Source organism: Opisthorchis viverrini (assembly GCF_000715545.1).
Source record: "Opisthorchis viverrini unplaced genomic scaffold opera_v5_202, whole genome shotgun sequence".
In the NCBI taxonomy this organism is placed as follows: domain Eukaryota; kingdom Metazoa; phylum Platyhelminthes; class Trematoda; order Opisthorchiida; family Opisthorchiidae; genus Opisthorchis; species Opisthorchis viverrini.
The window spans coordinates 12,376-31,957 of NW_008751858.1; the positions used below are offsets into that span (position 1 = coordinate 12,376).

The window sequence follows — 19,582 nt, forward strand, 5'->3', positions numbered from 1 at the left end:
GCTGTTCTGCTGGGGTTAGTGATTTCGACGCATGCATAATGGCCCTCTCCGATCCGTCTGGAAAGACGTGTAGAATGACGGCACCGACACCAAAATTAGAGGCATCAGCTGCCACAACAATCGGCACCTTTGGGTCGTAGTGGGTAGGTAGCAGATCAGAACTGAGCATCGTCTTTAGCTTGCACACATAAAAATAGTTTTTTTTTGGGGGGGGGGTATTGATATCCCCAACAGCAAGCGTCTCAAGGAGAACAGACTGGTCGACCGAGTCGAATGCATCTTGGACATCCAGGAAAACCCCCTCTGGTTGCCACGCACCACGAGTAGTCATGCTACGAGGTGATCTGGGGGTAAAGTCGTACTATCCTCTGTGACAGGAGTGTGAAGGCAGTAAGGTGTTCCCCAACATATCCACTTTTATGGAAGCAGCGATGCTGACTCCCCTCAAGGAATGACGAGTTAGAATAGGTCAGCCCTAAAAGCCGCACACTACGATCGTCCAACGGTTGACCGTGACCGTTGGTGCATCGTTCAATACGGTCGAAATACTTTTAAAGCCAAAGAGTTTGGTGCTGCTCAGAATGCACCCGCTGTGCGCAGCCGCATCAGGAACGAGAGAGTAATCCCTTATTCCCTGCGCCCTCGGGTTAGGCCAACCCGCTGCAGGCCAGACTGTTGAGTCATAGGCACCGAGCAGGGTCCCCAAAGTAAACGCAACTGTCCGCTGCCTTGTGGGTCAGACTTTTGGGTCAAAGGCATGGGTAGGGTCCCCGAACAATAGCCCCACATCGTCCCACTGCCTTGTGGGTCGGACTTTTGAGTCAAGCGCTCAAGGTGCGGTACCTCGATCAAACCCTATTCATCAGCCTGGGCAACCGGGAAGTATCATTTGTCCACGCAGCTCGGTGTCCATCGATGTCCCTCCCCAACCCCCTCCCAAAGCACAAGCAAGTGTCACTGGGTCAATTAACAGTCAGTTATCTGACCGAAGAGTCTTATGCTCCCCGCTGCCTACTGACAATAAACAAAATAACACTTCTAAATCCACGAGATCCTTTCTATATGGGAGCTTTTAACGTCCGTACTCTAAAATTGGCACACAGGCAATGCATGCTGAGACCTTATGCTCTCTTAAGGTTGACATGCTGTGTCTCCGGAACACGCATACAAGACCCAAGCGTGGTTATGCATCTCAGGACGTCAAAGATGAACTCAGCCCTTTCACATTTCTCCCTCCGTGTGTCCGGTGACCCAGAAGCGATGACTGGTGGAATATATGGCGTGGGAGTTGCACCCAGCCCCAGAGCTGAACGCGCTTTGCTGGATTAGATCCCAGTGAACAGTCGTCTTTGCTCCGTCCGGTTATCCAGTTCAGTCAAGCTCAATGCCTCGGCATAAAAAGCGGTGCCTGTTTGTAGTGTCAGCTTATGCCCCAACGGACTGCAGTTCTGATTCTGAGAAGGATACTTTCTATCGGGAGCCATCCGGGCTCATTTCGTCAGGTAAAAAGCATTGACATTGTGATCTTTGCAGGCGGTGCGAATACTCAAGAAGGCCGTCTTAGCTTCTTGGAATCACATTTGGGCGGTCGATTCGGAGTTGATGCTCGCCGCACAGACAACGGAGAGAGGCTCGTTCAGTTGTGTGTTGACCATGAACTGTTTCTGGCGAGTACGAACTTTCAACATAAGCGTTCTCATCGCGTAACCTGGCGGCCACCATTTGCGAATCAACCGTGGACCCAGTTGGACCACGTGGCCATCAGCCACTGGTGGAGAGCCCGTTCCTTCTGGGGTACACCACTTGATTCCGATAACGCCATGGTGCGTGCACGCCTGACAGTTCGCTTACGTTCATGCCCTCTCAAAATAGCAAGAAGCATGCCAATTCGCTATCTTCGAAGAACGACGATAGGTCAACAACGCCGATCTGAGCTAGCCCAACATTCCACAGCAAACCAATGCTGTTGTGCCAGTGAGCATGTGGATGAAGCGTTGCAAAATGTGAAAGAGGCTATGTAAGCGGCGTTTAGTGCTGTCTGTCCGACCTCTCCGATTCGACCACAAGACCACTGGATGTCGACGATATCGCTATCCATGGTCGATGCCCGGAAATCCTTATCATCAGGCAACGAATACGACGGCGCACGCAAACCCCTCAAACACCAAATATTGAAGAGTGTAAGGAAAGACCGTGAGCTATGGTGGACATCAAAAGCTCGGGAAATGGAGAAGGCCTTTGCTACGGGAAACAGCCGTGCACTATATCAACTGATACGATCGACTGGCCCTAGGAAAGCAACGGTCAGTGAAGCGTTAAGTGAAAAAGATGGCTCATTAATTGACTCGTAAAGATGCGCCGAACACTTTGAAGAACAGTTCAGCTGGCCATCTGCAGCACAGCTTTTAGATGTAGTGCATACAGGCGAATGGAAGGTAAACGTTGATTATCCTTCAGAAGAAGAAATAAAATACGAAATATCTGTGCCGAAACGTGAGAAGGCATCAGGTCTGTATTCAGCCCTCTTCAAGAAGGCGGAGAATCCCTGACGATCCATCTGACTAAGCTTACTGGTGCTATACGGAACGAAGAGAAGGTGCCTGCAGAATGGGGCATGTCGGCGGTTAATTCTATCATCAAAAAGGGTATGAACACGTTATGTGAAAACCACCGTGGCATCGAAGGTGCTCTCTGACCTTATCCTTCGAAGGTTGAGTGAACACAGGAAGAGACATCCGTGAAGGCCAAGCTGGGTTCCGTCCTGCGAGGTTGCATCGATCATATATTCACCCTCCGACCAATTGTGGAACAGCGGCACTGCTCCCAGCAATCAACAATGATTGTGTTTCTTGATCTGGAAGCTGCCTTTGACTCTGTGGACCGTCAGGAACTTGTAGTAAAGGTGTCTTTCATAAATTATCGACCCTCTTTAAGGCACTGTGTGCCAACTCCCGCGGTCGTGTGATGGCCTGTGAGGAGCTGTCGCCTGAGTTCACCTTATTAAGTTGTGTCGGACAGGGCTGTCCTCTCTCACCTTTCCTCTTCAACTTCGTCATCGATACGATCATGGAAGACTCACTACCAGCCTCTAATGCCTGTCGGGTCGAAGTGCTCCCTGGGCGTCCGCTCAAAGATATCGAGTACGCAGACGACTTAGCTTTTCTTGGATCCCACCCCGTGGTAATTCAAACAAGATTAAATCATCTAACTAATTTCGCCTCACGTTTGGCATGCGCTCCACACCTGCAGAGTGTGAAGTGCTACTGCAAGACTAGGTGGGCTCGAACCCTAGCCTCGTGCTTGCAGATGAACCAATTGAGTTAGTAGACAAATTTGTTTACCTGGGCAGCTGTATCAATCTCGGTGGTCTCACGGAAGTCGATATTTCCATCCGGGTTGGGAAGGCCAGAACAGTTTTTGTGAACCTGTGTCATCTTTGGGGTAGGCGTAAAAAAACTGTAACACCCTTTCGGTGCCCAACTGCCATGTCATCCAGAGGAACACGGGGGTTGGGATACTGCCAGGTTGCCCAAGCCTAGACAGAGGAAGCCGAGAAGCAGAGGTCGGGTTCGAGCCACGAGCCCTCCGGTAAGTAAATTCGCGCTCTAACCACTTGAGCCATCTCGCCCCTGTAGACATGACACCAACTTATCCGTCAAGGGTCGAGTATACGATACTGCGGTGTACTCCATACTACTATACGGCCGTTGCGCGCTGAGGACTCTCAATAGCTCAGGATTCATCCGGAAAGCTACAACGACTTTTGAAAGCAACTCATGTGAAATCTTTCTACGACATACTCCCACGCCCACAATCAGCTAAGTGCATATCAGTGCCAGATCTTCGTGTAACAGACTTCTAGTGACAGATGTGACACTTACAGTGGCTTTGAGACCAGATATTACTGGTCTGGCTTAACGATCGACCCCGTTGCGGCTGGCGATATGACCGCAGCATGCACGGCGCGTGAAGTGTAACCGTGGTGCGAGACAGCACTCTGTACAATCCGTAAACGGATAGTGCATCAAAACATAAATCGTAAAACAAAAGTAGGTCTGGATTATGTCAAACACTGGCAGCACATGCTATAAACTAGTGAAATTATAGATCTGCATATATCGAAGAAAGTAAATAACTCTTTGATCTAATGTTCGCCTGTGGTCGCCGTTCGTCCGGGTACACCATATCCCCAAAGCTTTCAAACAAGTCATTCTTATACGGAAGCGCGACATCGGGGCTGAGCACTGGTTTGCTCATAGGCACTACTATGACGTGCACTTTATATAGCGATGCATGGAGCACCAGTGACAGACCAAGGGAATGCAATATGGAGGCCAGCGATTTTGGCCTAATGACATTCACTCCTGCGAACCCCTTTCGGTCATGATTTGGCCACGCGAAACGAAGGCGGCTACTGTCAAACTCAGTGCTATGGACTTTTCGCGCCTTCCGAGCTGGGTTTCATGCGATCCTCTGCACATTATTAGAGACCCTATAGAACATGGCACGTGACTGGTTCCACTGGCGTGCTGAACTTTTTATGGTTGACTCCTTTTAATTTCGAGAAAGCCCATCAATTAAGGTGAAAGCTTACTGACCGGCTTACTTTCCGTGGTTTAAACCAAATTTCGGTATCTTCACTCCTCCTGTCTAGACATAGAGAACCTAGCAGCACCACAGCCCTCCTGCTTCTTTCGGGTGACATGCTAGGTACCGTAAGGGTTTTATAGCTGGACGGAATTACCGGAAGCTACGGATTTCTGGCCCTTGGCATCTATGTTGTCGCTGTTGACGACGATGAGCAGCGTTAGAAACTCACCAGAGGCAGGACACGCTGACGAGACATTGTTCTTGCTAAACTGTTTGAACTTCTGCAGAATTTAGCATTTTTACCCCTAGCTGTCACTTAATCAGAGCTTCATCTTGCAGTTTGAAGACAGTCACCATCATACCTATTTATGACCGCTTCCGTTCGTGATACCCTTGAGACTACAGACCTTCCACTTCCACTTTGGTTTTTTGAAAATCCCGGAGAGAAACACATTTGGCAGATTGGTTGTTTGTTTTACTAGTAAACAGCTTATCAGCGCAAGCTGTACCCCCAATATGCTGTCTTATGTAGGAACTTGTCAAGAGATTGGTCGGGCCAGAAGTCGAGGACTGCTACTTTGGATTTTCTAAAGCTTTTCACCTGGTGAATTACTGACCGCCATTTTCGTATCTAAAGACTTCCGGATCCTATGTTTGATTATTTAACTGAATGCACAGATTACTAATAGTATGGAGGCAGAGCCAGTCAATTCCACTCTTGGATACACAATCAGCCATCTGCCACCAGGTTCGGTGCCTGTGCCTTCCTTTCCTTAATTTTTATAGATAATTTATCCAAAACACAACTGCACACACTACACGTTCGCTGACGACGTGAAGATAATGGAATGCCCATCATAGCCTGCTCTGCCATAAAATCCGGTCTGAAGCTTGGGAGCTTCCGTCGAACATAGGTTAGCGCAAGTTTCTGGGCACGGTAGATGATTTAAGTTTTTTGGTACTCTGGAAACGAACTTTTAATCAAGCCGAGTGGCTGCGATAGCCAAGCTGCGTGACCGAGAAGATAGCGTTACGTCCGACCTCCGGGTTAAGCGGCCTGTCGGAGTCACTGGACCCTCCTAAACAGGAAGTATGAGGTTCTCGCGTAATTGCATGAGGCACTTGCCCGGCCACATTTTCAGTTATAAAGAGAAAATGCCCAGCCATTTTGAAACAGGACGTTGTTTCAAGAGGCAGCCACCTTGACCACGACGTAAGGAGTTTGATGGCCGGCTGGATTAAAAAAAAACCGCTCTGTCGGCCTAAGGCCTCTCACCTTGTGGTGGTCGGGCTTCTGTGTTGCAATGAGCTTGTGGATTATGTTGGCTGAAACTCAATTCGTGAAGGTTCAAACATGTCAGAAGACCAATGGGTTGCAGCCAGACGAATAACAGATAGTCCTCGTGCTACAAAAATTGCACTAAGAGGTGGCCTGGAGGTAAATTTACCGTTCTCTGCGTTTCCTTAAGGTGATAGCATCTCCGTATACATGAAAACAGCGATGCTGCCATCCCCCGAGGAAGGACAGGTTAGAAAAGTTGGACCCTAAAAACCGCACACTCCGTTTGCCCAGCGGTTGACCGTGACCACTGGCGCACTATTCATAAGGGTCGAAATAATTTCAAAACCAAAGTCGGGGGCTCCTCAAAAGACACCTGTTGTGCACAGCCGTTTTACATGTGAGACAGTAATTCCCTACTTCCTGCGTCTCCGGGTTAGACCAGTCCCCCTGCTTCCAAAATAGTATGACTTACACTGTTCCTTGTTTGATCAATGATCCTTGATGAATCTCAATAAAAATATCTTCAGCATCAAAACTTCAGTCCCAAGCAGCACTGCAAACACCGGTTTTTATGCAGTTGCATTGAGATTGATTGAGCCGGACTACCGAACGGCGCAAAAGTGTTTTCACTGGAATCCACTGCAGCAAAGCGCGTCCAGTCTTTATACTGACTTACAATCTCACGGCACATTCGACGAGTTGTCGCTCCTGGATCACCAGATAGCCAGAGAGTAAATTACGAAACAGGTGCGTTTGTTTGGGCTCTTTCAGTCTTGTAACCACCTGAGTCCCGTATGTGTTTCGGGGACACAGCATACTCCAACTCTCAGAATACTTTGGAAACCAGTGCCTTTTTGCCAGTTTTACACAGGACAGTCCTTAAGGCTGCCATGTAGATTACACTCCGTGAATTTGGTAAACCGTTATTCCGTTTATTGGGCAGCTGTTTGTAGTAGGCACATCGAACAGATGACTGACAGATAATCCGGGAACTTTTGTTTGTAAGTTGCGAGGGGGTTGGAACAAGAAACTGTGAGGGCAAGTGGCACTTTTCGGTCGCCCATGCCAAGGAAAAGGGTTTACATTGAGCACCTCAACTTGAATCTTTGACTCATGCACCTGTTGACAATATAGAGGGTAGAGAAAATGCTTCGCTTGGGGTCATGCCCCTAGCCTCTGATCCAAATACGTGACTCGCCAAGGAAACGAGTGGTATGGTTTTCTTGAAAGTTTTTCTTCGGCGTCAATGACAGTCTGACCCGGCTTACTCCTGACGGCTAGTGTAACTCGAGGGCTTAGGGAATACAGCATACTTGCCTCGCCTCTAATGCTAATGCGCATATCAGATGCGTTTGAAGCCCCATCAGGCTCTGAGTAGGTTTTGACTTTATTTCTTCTGTATTGGTTCATTCGACTGCGGTCACGGTCAACCATTAGGCGGCCGGAATGTGCAGTTTTCAGGGCTGACTTAATAATTTGTCGTTCCGTAGGGGAAGATAGTGTCGTTGCTTCTATAAATATAAAAATGCTGGCCACATGAAAGATGCATCTTCCTGTCCTTGCGCTCTTATTGCAGGGGGCAGTACGACTGTACCTGCAAATCGCATAATACAGGTCTCCCTGCTTTTGGTCTAACTGCTCCCCTTGGACCTTCCTGGCATTGTTGCACGTTGTGGATTCAAGCTCGAAAAAGTGGCTCATGAAATCATTGCGATGCTGCATTCCGGCCATCACTTCAAGGCAACCTTTAAGTGCGGTTGGTCTCTGTGTAGACTGTTGGGCAGGGGGGAGGGGTTACGTGAATTTTGGTTGAATTGGAATTTTTACCGCTTCCTTTAATCACTCCGCATACAGCAGCGTGTCACTTCGGCTTATATAGAGTCGCCCTCCACATGTTCGCTAACTTAACGCCCGCTGGAGCTGCACTGGAATGCCTGATAACCTCCACCATCCTGACCATTACTCGCTGTTGTTTGCGTCGTAATGCTTGTTTTAGGACATCCACACTTTCTTGATGTGTTCCACGTCCTGTATCTAGAGCACCTGCCATCGCCAGCTCTTCGAATAGTGGCTGATGTCTGTCTACATCTCTTGGAGCTCCAGTCGTTTGGACATGCTCTCTCAGACAAGGATAGTTCAGCTGTTTTATGACCATCCAAGAGTTTCATTCCAAGTCAGCTTACGACCTAAGTTGAATTCTAGTGGAATTGATAAGTAACTTCTACCAATACTTGTCTACACTACTGGAACGACCGTGTGGTCTGAACACAGACAACTGAGTGCCATGTGATCTTTGCGCCTTCCTGGCTGGAACTCACGTGGTGGTGCCTGCACGTGGCTGGAAATCGTGTAGTAAATGGCGCGCAACTGATCCCAGTGACGCGCACACTCTCATTTTCTAACCGAACTACCTAGTAAAAGTTCACCTGTCGTGCACTGAATTTACGTCGGTTGATGTTCGCGAAGGACGCTGAGCAGTCCCGCTAGTCGTACTTTTACAGGATGCTCAGATGTGTTTATTTAATACAGTCCCGAGGTATAGCATCGTTTTCGTTGAGGCATAGGGCTTCTTCGCAGTAAGTTCCTTCCCTTCCGTCTTCTTTCCACTATTCACAAGAAGGTCAAGCACTATTAATGTTGAAGATGAGTCACAAAGTCTGATTGTTGTTTATAAAAGCCAGTCAATTATGAGCTGTTTTATTGACCGGGGGAAGAATTACCTAGACGCCTTGGACGGCTCCATGAGAGCCTTTCGTTTTTCCCATGATACTGTCACGCGCTGGTAGACTTGTGAAGCAGTTCCTATTTTAGGCTAATTCTTGCTAGGCGAGAATCGGCAGATTACGCTCTATAAGACTCGAAAAATTTCCGTCTCGGTATTCATTGGAGTTCTTCAGGCATACGGGTCAATAGTTCATAGAGAGTTTAGATTCTCAATCGCCTTGTATGAGTACCACCGTATCAGAATCCAGTCACCGAAGATAGCCTATAGAGTCCAGCGACCGATGACACCAAAGCTCAGTAATTGATTTTATCACAAATCGGTACATGTTGTTTGGGTCAGTTGGTTTTGCCGGATTCAACTGCTTTTACTCCTCGTACTTTTTCCCGACAATCAATACTTAATCCTTTGTCGCTCGGTTAGGTCAAATAAACGGAAAATCTAGGAAAAAGAATAACAAATGTCAGTTTGTGGGGTATTATAACTGCGAAGTTCCCGAATTCGAGCTATATATGTCTACAAAATGGCAGAATAGCTTTTGTAAAACTCGATTGGTTTTTGATGGGAGATTCACCTGAATCTTCCGTTTATGATATTTCTCAGCTCGGCATGCTTTAAAAGGACCACCTGATTTTTTAGTGACAGTAGCATTTAGAACCTCATGAGAAACAGCTTCAACAACTCGAATATCGCTCCATATAAAACACGAGGTGGTCTTGGTACCGCTGATTCAGTTGTAGAAGGTCACAAAAATTATGGAGGAATATAAGCTGATTTCCAGAGTTTCGATTGCAAAGTACACATATTTCGTTGTTCATGTACGAAACAAGACTGATAGAAATTCCGGGAATTCGGGTTATCTTGTAGGCGAAGGCTAATAAATGTGACAGTAAGCTGTCCAGGGATCTCATCATCACTATTAGGACTGTGTAGAACATACAGGGTGTTTCAGAAACACATGCGAACTGAATAGCCATATAATATATATATATATATATATATCATCATAAAGGTTCCTCTGGTACGTGGTAATAATCCTTTAATTCCTCATGATCGGTTTTCCTAACCTTACCTCCTTAGTATGGTATGGGGCGAACGTATTCGTGGAGTTTTTTTTAGGATTTCTGGCCGCCCTTTTGGCTCGAATCAACTTACCGTGTGTTATCAGTATTTGTGTTTGGCTGTTTACAACCGCGGAACCCTTATTTTTTGTTACAGGTCAGTTCTTACGTCTCTTCTCGCATAAAGGTCTCGAGTTTTTGACAGTGTTTCTCTATCGAAATACGCTCTGTCTCTAAATTTATTGATATTGTTCTCACGTTTGGCTGGTGTCTATCCGAATTTGCCCCTTTCCATGTTAATTTGTTTGTCTACCATGTTACTAATTGTAGCATCGTACTATATGAGTAGGAGGCGATGCAGACTCTGCAGCAAATTACAAGACATCAAAATTAGGTAATAACTGTCAGAATCTGATCCGAAGCCTACTCACCAATAATCTCAGTATTTCCAGTGTATAGTTGAATTCAAACGCAAATTATTCATTTGTTTTTAGTCAGCGTTTGAAACAGACGATCGAAGCATTTTAACAAAACAACGCCTGGCTGACAAGCTACTAACAAACCGGTCAAGTACCCAAACAATTACACTTGGGCAATTTAGAACAACTAATGCAAGATTTGGGACAGCATCCAGTAAGAGTGTTTGTAGACGTAGTGGTTTTGTTAAAAAAATTAAAGTTTACGGTAGCGAACCGATGCTTTTTCGTGGTCAATTTACGACGGCCACAACACGTACCGTCTAGGTCTGGGTTTGTTCTCCTTAATAGCCCTACCTGACTGAAACGCTGTGATCGAATTTCTCGATCAGTCCCTCAAAGATCGTCTCGGTAGAGCCATTCTAAGAGGGTACGCCCGAGGGGGATCTTTGCTTTTTTCCCTCTGGTTGTGCTTCGGGATGTTTTGCTAGAGCATTATGGTGTTCCAAGTCTCTGGATATTATTGCAGAGGTCTTTATGGTCTCTGACACTGGGTAGTTCATAGAAGAATAGGCTAGGCAGACTCCAATGTATAGTATCTGCGCGGTCATCTACGCCTCTGGTTTGCCTTTGTTCCTAGATTCCATTCCTCTCTCGCTGAATTTGTTCTCTCCGTCCCTTCGGTGACGTTACTCTTCCTGCATAAGCTCTTCCTATTTTGTCCCGATTACTGTCGATGATGTTTTCCTCCCCATATTTCTTCCTTATTATGATTTGGTCCGTTTACCCCTGTGGAGAGGAGGATCTTTGGCTGCGTCCATTCCTTCCGCTTGCTTACCTGATCATGATAACATGGTTCGTTCGTTATGCCTACATCCCCGTACTAGACAATATCGTCTGACTAATCAGGTTAAGGGATAAGAGATTGCCTGTGCGCTGCTGGGTGTTTTTGTAGTTAACCCTGCGCGTCTCGCCTCGGCAACCCGAACACACACGGATTAATTTTGCTTGGTCGATATCCAGCTGAAATCGGGTGCACTGAGTTCACTATACTGCATATCCTACCAAACTAGACAAATATTACATCCATTTCGATTTTTCACATGAAGCTGAGGGCGGCCGAAGGGCTGATGTAGAACTTCTATTCGACCATGTGAGATACTACTTGGCGCCATCATTCGAACGTACTGTGTGCAATGCGACGTTGAAATATGCGGCGTGCTCGTCCACAAGTCCGGTATGGAGGGCTGTGGGTACTAAAAAGTCATTAATAAAACGAAGTGGATTTAACTGACCTAAGTGTCACCATTGCAGCGACGTTCAGTGCGTGTAAGTGTTCGCACTTAATTCGTCTGGGCGAGTAAAATCTATGTGGAGCGGTCAAGGCGGAATTCACGAAATTTCGAAATGATCTGTTAGTGCTACAATCAATTCGGAGTATGTGTATGGGTGTTTTATACTTAATATTAGTCAAGATAACTAAATCCTGTAGTGGAATATCTCACGAGAGGGATCACCATTGCGGTAAATTTTGTGGACGAGTCGTTATACATATGGCGTGGCTATGCGTGAGACAGTTCATCAGCCGGATTTTCTGGCTTGATTCGTGCGGATATCCCTGCTGAATTCGTTCCGGGGAACCAAGCCGACCGAACGACCTGACGAAAGAGTGAAGAATACACTGAACAACTCGGGTTACACGGCGAGTGTTTCTGATTACTGAAACCCCCATAGGTCTCGTTGGTGTTCTTCCTCAAAGTTACTTAGTGTAATGAACATTCCTTCGATTTCTAACCGTCCATCAGTTGGTGGATCGTCGATGGGCAAACCTATAAGAAATGTACGGTGTAGGGCTGATGATGCTGACTAGCCTCATAGGAAAGATGAGTGTCAGTTAGTAATATTTATTACCGTATGGATAACGTTTTTTGGTAAGGCTCCGTGGATCTTCCAAGTTCGGGTGCTTTTTTCTTGGTATCACTTCTTCCATTTTCCCTCCTGGTCACCAGTGTTTCAGTTATTTCGTTTTTGCCATGATTGCTGCTTTAAAAAAGACCGTCCGTCTCATATTTCTAACAATTTGGCATCAAAACTCTACTCTGGAATCTGTCTTGTCTCTTTTTCGCCCCCTAAAGTCACTGGCGCGGCATCGAAAACCGACTATACACTTACGACAAGAACATAGAAGAGCTTGAAAAAACAGCTAGTGATGCCAACTTTGCCGCAGAAGAGGCCGATCGAAAGTATAAGGAAGTGAGTCATTACTGATGTGTCGCGTACCGCAGTTTTCCGACTCCTGCTTCTGCTGCACCGCGAACAGCTTGCAACGAAAAAACTCCGCATATATGGTGTTTGACACCAAACGACAAAAGCGCAAAAAGGCCTACAGATGACGGATAAGTTGAACAAAACGTGGTCCAAAGTAACTGAATCAGTACGTTTTCGCGAATACGCTATTGAGTGTGGTTTCGAGCTACCCGCGAGCAGCAACCGATCATCATCCTTTACCTCAGCTGAGGAGCCAAGTCTTACCGAGCGGTGTGCTTTCACGTTCCACTCTCAAGTCGTTCGTTGATTGTGTGCTTCATTGTCTTTCCGAGAAGACATACCATGGAGGTCGGTACACAATGCTCAGTCAGGTAGACTGATAACCAACCCACCGAAGCTCATCGTACGTTGGCCAGACCACTTCAAACAACAGCTCAACTGGCTCTACCTCACCGCATATAAGCCTCAGTTTCCCAGGGGCCGCGACATAGGTAGCGATGTGCTAACAGAATTAGCTGACCGCAAAAGGCACAAGGTAGCAGGTCCGAACGAACCATTATCCGCATTATTTAAAGATGGCGGCCCCGGCACTAACTACGCACCACACCGCTTGGCTTAAAGCCATTTAGACCCCTGAAGGAAAACCTGTTGAATGGATCGCTGACACCATCACCAATAGTCACGAAAAGGATCATCGTTAAGGTTGATGTAACTACGATGATGTGAGCCTAGTAAATGTTTCTAGATTTCCGGCAACAGACATCCTAAGAGGACGATGCTCCTAGTGCGAACACACTATCCTTGAGGAACAAGCTGGTTCTCGATCGGGTCTGGGATGTATGAATGCCATATTACGTTGCGTAATGTGACGGGAATTCCCTTGGTCTTCCCGAATATCACAATTGCTTTAGAATCCTTTGACAGCACTATCCTTCGAGACTGTTTGCTTGCTATCATGAAAACGTGCTCGTCCACTTTGTGACACACGTGCAGGCCTACAGAGTGGTTTTGTCTTTCTGTGTATTAGGGTTCTGTATCGGGCTTCTTGATGTACCTGTTTCCGTTTAACCTCGTTATGGACGATGTTTCAACATATCATGACACTGAACTTCCAAGAGCTTCACTCCGAGGTCCATAATTTTCTGTCCAGTTCACACATCCGTCCTCACACCCGAAGTAATGGAGTGGTTAACTTAGTTCAGCAGTTGCTTCAGCAACAAAGATATTCCTAGTAAAAACAAGCACGCGCATTGGTAAACCTAGAGTCGTACGTGTAAGTCTTCGTTATCTCTGGCGATATGATGTCAGTTCAACATCTAGTGACCAAATGAACACTATTCACAGGCACAGCAGTCGACTGGAAACGCCGAGCAGAAGATTGATGAATGACTTTTTGCAACTTGTATGGGCTTAAATTCTGCCGGATCTTCTCGAATGTTCGATTAATGGCCCGGAGAAGACGGCTGCTTTGGCTTAGGAAAATGATACGGATTGGATATCATTGTTAAGTTTCATCAACAGGAACCGAACTTTCTTCTTGTGTTCTTATGCTGTTCTGTATCTTATGGTACACAGGCCTACTGCCTTGTACTAGGCTGCCCTGTAAATATGTTTTCTAGACATATACTCGGTGAAAATAAATGAATGCCCAATACTGCCCCGGCTGCAGTCGAAGGTTTGCGCAAAAGGCTTTACCCGGACGCTGTGGCCGCGAATTTAAGTTACTAGACAACGGGGCGAAGCACAGTGCCCGGAATTCACTGACAGCCGTTAACCGCAATGATATTTCAGGCGCTTGAGATGGCACGAAACCATTAAAGGTTTTCATTGTATATCATGAACACACCAGCCGGTGAACGCCACGCAGGTCAATCAAGAATGGCTTCAAGTAAGAAGTCCCATGCTCCATCTCTTATTGTGAAACCGGTGACAGGCAGTTGGAGGGATTCTTCGATGACTTTTGTTTGTGGTGAATTTAACAAGAGCTGTTCACATACCTCCGTCCGTAGTCTAATTTTACTAGAAGTGTCAGTGACTCTTAGGTCAGCCACCTGACTTGACACGATGCTGTGAGTTGGCACTTTCAGCTTTTTTCGGGAGGCCAATACTCTTGTGCTGTAGTATTCTGCTGTTGGTACACAACTGTCTACTCGCCGCCAGACTTTTGTATAAACGAGAGGCCAGTGGCGTGTAGCTTTCTTCCATCGCGCGGACTCCGGAACTCGTTCATCAAGTACATGCTACACTACACTAGCCTAGTACATACAGATGGATGTCCTACCAAATACACACTCCTAATCGCACCGATTAAGCAACCTTCTTGTCGGGCCCAGTTTATCTCAACACACCACCAACGTAGCCAAACAGGTACGACCCGCTACTTTTTCCCGATTAGTCATTCCGTGTGCAATCACAGAGGTCATCTTCATCGAGTTTCTAGTGTAGTAGCCAGATTTTCTTGTTAAAGCATGGTACTCAGAGGAAGTTATCCGCAAGACGACATAATTAGATTGTGGAGTGCATGTCGTAAACGTTACTGCTGAATCTGGACGCCATGGACACCTGGCTTGAACACCGGTTTGGTTGGACTGCGGAAGAGCATACGGTCTCCAGAAGTATCACTCGCACTACAGGAGCCCGTTAGAATATAAAATACCAGAGTATCATCATACACAACGCACCGTTTTCATCCTACAGGCGATCAGTTTCCTTGTGCCTCGTTGACAGCAATGTTCCAAGAGTCAAACGAATATCCCTATAACTTATGAAATCAGGAAGTGTAGAGTGTGGGTATCCGATCCGAAAACTCCTATTTTAAGGGAAGCAGTCAAGACTAAACTACAGATACCTTATGAGCTTTCTAAAGAAAACCGTGTTGCTGTAAGGCAAATCCAGTGGCTCGATGTGATGTAATCATATGATACAAAGTAAAAGTATCCCGCTTTCAGGGACGTCTCCAGAGACACCGCTTTTGTCAAGTGGTAATGCGTGATTAATGTTTTGTTTTTGTACAGTTTTTCTCACTCTAGTCACACTACACCTTGATCGTTTCTCTTCAACGCAACACCCTAGGTCGAACGTACTCTCACTGTTACGGAGGAGAACCTACATGTGGCGGAATCCAGGGTTGCAGCGACAGAAAAGTAGGTCCCGAATGAGGATACTGTTTTTGTTTGCCTTCCGGGCTCTGCGTTTTGTCCAAATGGTCTCGTTCCGTGTCACAACAAAATCAAAAAGGCGAGGCACTCTTACTCTCTCACCATCGACCTGATGCAGATGTCAAACAATCGTCCTTTCTTTTACCCTTGCCTGTTGCTTCATAGCCCTCCTACAGGTCCCATGGTAGCAAATGAGCATCTCAATCGTTAATACACAACGACCAGTGACACCAAATAAAGGGAGCATACAGTCGATTCGGAACAGGTGGAACACAGTGTAGTTTCCTTTATCTTCAAATGTATTCCGCAAGTATGATGAACTCACACACAAAGCAAGTGGAGCAATACAACCTACGATAGCAGCAACTTTAAGATTGACATTCTGGAACTTCACTGTAATATTGGTCTGACGCAGTGGTCGATGAGTCTCGGGTGCACCGGCTGATTAACAGTGGTATGCTTGCTCAGGGTGATGATCCGTTCACACCGAACCCACTCACTTGTATCAAACGATAAGTGTATTTCAAATAACCGGTTATTTGAAACCTGGTCCCCCAAGGCTTCTTTTGCATTCTAGAGCCCTTCCAAGAGTAATCATAATTGCCTCTCCTGGTGTAGACGACTGCATAGTAGATTTAACTGCAATAACCCCATCACAACCCGACTCCTGCTTGGGAGACGGAGACCGTTTGATTTGCGACAGATTTTACTCTATAGAGGTACCTAGTGACGGCACTAAAAAGTTAAGTCTGCTTCTTGGGTGAATACCAGTCAACCAAGAACGGGCTCGAGTTGTCATAACGTAATGCGCCTGCACGCGTCTTAGGCCTTCGTGTTAGGGTGAAGGCATGAGAATCACCAAAAACTTCAACATGGAGACCCCCTTTTGAGTAGACCGTTCATTGGTGACATTTCTGAGGATATATTCTTTAAAATGAATTTCAAAGGCCCGTTTCTGAAGCACGTTTCTATTGCACACAAAGTGAATTTCGGTCTTAGAGATACAGTTGCAAACGCCCCCTTCCCTCCCGATCCTTCTTTCCTTCCTAACGTAGCCGAATCAAGGAAATGGAAGCAACTTTGAAGCAGCTCACTGGATCACTGAAGGCATTGGAAATCAAGCAAGAAGAGGTGCGTATCTGTTCTTGTTTTCCTTCTTCTTTTGATAAACTCCATCTCAGTTATCATCCGCTGGCTTTTCAGTCTACCAAACCATCGTTCTCGTGTCCCAGCCGAACTTTGCACACAAAGGCTAGTGGAGGATGTGCAGGCAACTTGATGCAATTTTCTCTCCGTGCTTTGGACACCATCTAAGGTCGTCCAGACTGGCTCTGTAAAAGAGCAATCTCCCTTTGGTTGTTCCCTTCTCCGTTCCACTAATTACACACGATTGGTTCCAAGTGGGACAATAATATGCACTTTTTTTTATCTGCCTAGAACGATTCCTCAATGCATATCTGTAGACGGATCTTAGTTGATTGGTTATGGTGTATTTATTGTGCACTTATGGGTGGTGTGTAACGTTTAGACAATGTATTGCGGTATCCCAAATATCGCACCAACTGCAACATTAAGCGGTCTGGTGAGGGTCAGTTGAACCGTACCACCATAAACGAGAGATTCAGATGGATTCGGTTGATCTCCTACCATGGATTCGGTTGAGTCTCCTGCCAAACCCAAGTTCATGTCCAAGTGGAAGCGTTTGTCGAAATCTGTTCAATTTGTGTTCATGCAAAACACATGGTTGAAGGAAATTCGGGGACTGCGATTGCCTAATGAATCCCAAGAAGAGGGAAATAGGTCGTGGGCTGTCCTATAGTCTCCAGCAACCTTATGTGTAGCGTACCATGGTCATCTTTTGTATTTTGGTTAGATAGGCGTTATACCTTAGCTCAATTATCGGTATGACGACCCTGAGCTCGTTTCCAGTAAAAGAACAACTATAGGCGCATGGACTGTATTCACACCCAAAGCCAGTTGGGAGTTTTGTACATGCAAGCCATGGTTAACAGTTCGACAATCCAGATGGCATCAGCAGCTATCACGAAACGGACACAGCGATATAGCCGGCTGTTGAGTCAACTGAATTGATCAATCAGAGCTCCCGTTTATGCCCGATGGATCTCACCAGCCGGTGGTTCAACCTGCCAAGTGCGAGTTTAGTTTATTTTCGTCGCATCCACTTGTGTGTGGTTAGCCGGTTCGAGTGCAGAACTCCCTCTGATAGTTGGTCTTAGCAACTTCTATGCAAGAGCGATAAAAGTCCGTTCTCCTGCTTTCTGCAGCTTCTCTTGAAAGAACTGGCAAGACCTCTTCACTTCAGTGGGGTGGCCCTTGGGGGATCACAGTTTCTTTTTACCGTTAGCTCTTGTTGAAGGAGGGAGCACTAATTGGCTGCTGTCTATCAAATGTGGGGCCAATTTCCTGTGAAATTATCACTCATGGTTTGTTGTAGTCAGGAGGGCACTCATTCTGGTAGTAACACTACGGGAACTCGATAGGGCCATTCAACTGTGGTCACAATAACCGGGTATTGTTTCATCCAGCGCTTCCTGATGCTTTTCATCCTCACAATTACCGAAAGGTCACACTGTCCTTGCATTCTCTCTAGTAAAAGTCTGCTCGGTGAATTGAAGATCCTTCCGGCATGCTGCACCTGGCTTCAATAATGGTGTCAAAACCCATCGCAACACTTTCCAGATAGACGTTTCCCCGAAATATTTCATCTGGCCACCCACTTATACGTCTTTCTGTTTTCCTTTGACAGTCCAGTGAACGTGAAAAAGCCTTGGAAGATCGGCTGACGATGCTAAAGAAGCATGTAGAAGAAGTGAGTGGGAGGGACGGGGCGGTAGTTCAAACTGTTTCATCATCGTAAACTCTCAACATTTGCCCTCAATCCGTAAGATCACACCAGTCCACAACAGTTCAGTCCGTCTTTACACCCACCCGCTTCGGTATGTCTTGTGACTTTTACTAAAAATCATAGATACTGGTTCGAATCCAATTCTTGGGCTTAGGGCTTTCTAGAAAATGAATTTTATTATCGCATATCAAACAAGTTTTGTTCATTTGCTTGACTCGCTCACGGTTTTCGCTCCAGATTTAGAGGGAGTTAATTTGTTCGTAGTGGATATTGCCCCTCCGCCTTGTTGCGTTGCTGGTACCAGGAGTTCCCATAGGCTCAAACGGGGTGTTTAAAATGAGCTGCACCACGTGCTTGACTTACGAATTACTGCTAGAGTAGAAGGACCTGGAGGACCTGGATCTACCAAAACGCGGTAAATTTGGAAAATTCAGGAACACTCCGTTTATGCATTGGTTCAAAATTTTCGGATGCTGCTTTGCAAAAAGAACACTACCGCATTCCCATGCCAGATGATTGTCCGGGGTCAGGTTCTTTAAGAAGGTTTATTGTTCTATGGCATTTTCATTTCTTATGTTGAGCATGACGTTGGACGCACTGTGTGTTCAGTTTCTTTGACTGCATTTAGTGTATGGCCTCGGAAATTTTTTAACAAAAACCTTGTTCAGGCATCTTCAGGTTCGCGATGCAGAACTCTGAGTCACGCGTAGTTTTAACGGTCGCGAATGTCAAAAGGAATATTTGGTTCCGGAACTTTATGGTAGTATTTACGGTGGTATTTATTTAAGCAAATTTACAAAACAAACCTCAACTGTCGCGTTCGTGATGTCAACGGGTCACTGACTGGCACAATACAGTGTACCAAGGTCCGCAAACCAAGCAGCGCCTAGCGAAATGTTGGCTCGATAGTGTCGATTGCATTCATCCCTTTCGAAACCAGTCTCATAATTCTGATTGGCCGTGCGATCACACGGAAATCACCATATCACAGAGCAGGCCCAGCAGACGAGGCGCGAGCACTCATCGGTAAGTAGGTTGGTGACACACACGCCAATGTCGGACGGGGTGGCTCTTGCGGCAACATGAATGGAGGAGCAAAACATTTGACGATACGGGAGGAGTTAGCAGATGAATGTGGGAATTCCCATGATATCAAGTTGGATTCAATGGGGCCCTAAACATAATTCCAGCAACATTGCGCGCTAGGTTCCTACGGGGG

At 46.3% G+C, this 19,582-nt stretch overlaps 1 protein-coding gene across 1 annotated transcript in view; it reads left to right on the top strand.

Moving 5' to 3' along the window:
- T265_08098 (hypothetical protein) overlaps positions 1–19,582 on the top strand; it is a gene marked incomplete at both ends in the record, with an annotated part of 28,719 nt that overhangs the window by 4,325 nt on the left and 4,812 nt on the right. Inside the window, 4 exons of the mRNA XM_009173805.1 lie at positions 12,207–12,324; positions 15,412–15,482; positions 16,553–16,628; positions 18,265–18,327. Coding sequence (XP_009172069.1) covers positions 12,207–12,324; positions 15,412–15,482; positions 16,553–16,628; positions 18,265–18,327 — 328 coding nt within the window. The remainder of the gene's footprint in view (positions 1–12,206; positions 12,325–15,411; positions 15,483–16,552; positions 16,629–18,264; positions 18,328–19,582) is intronic.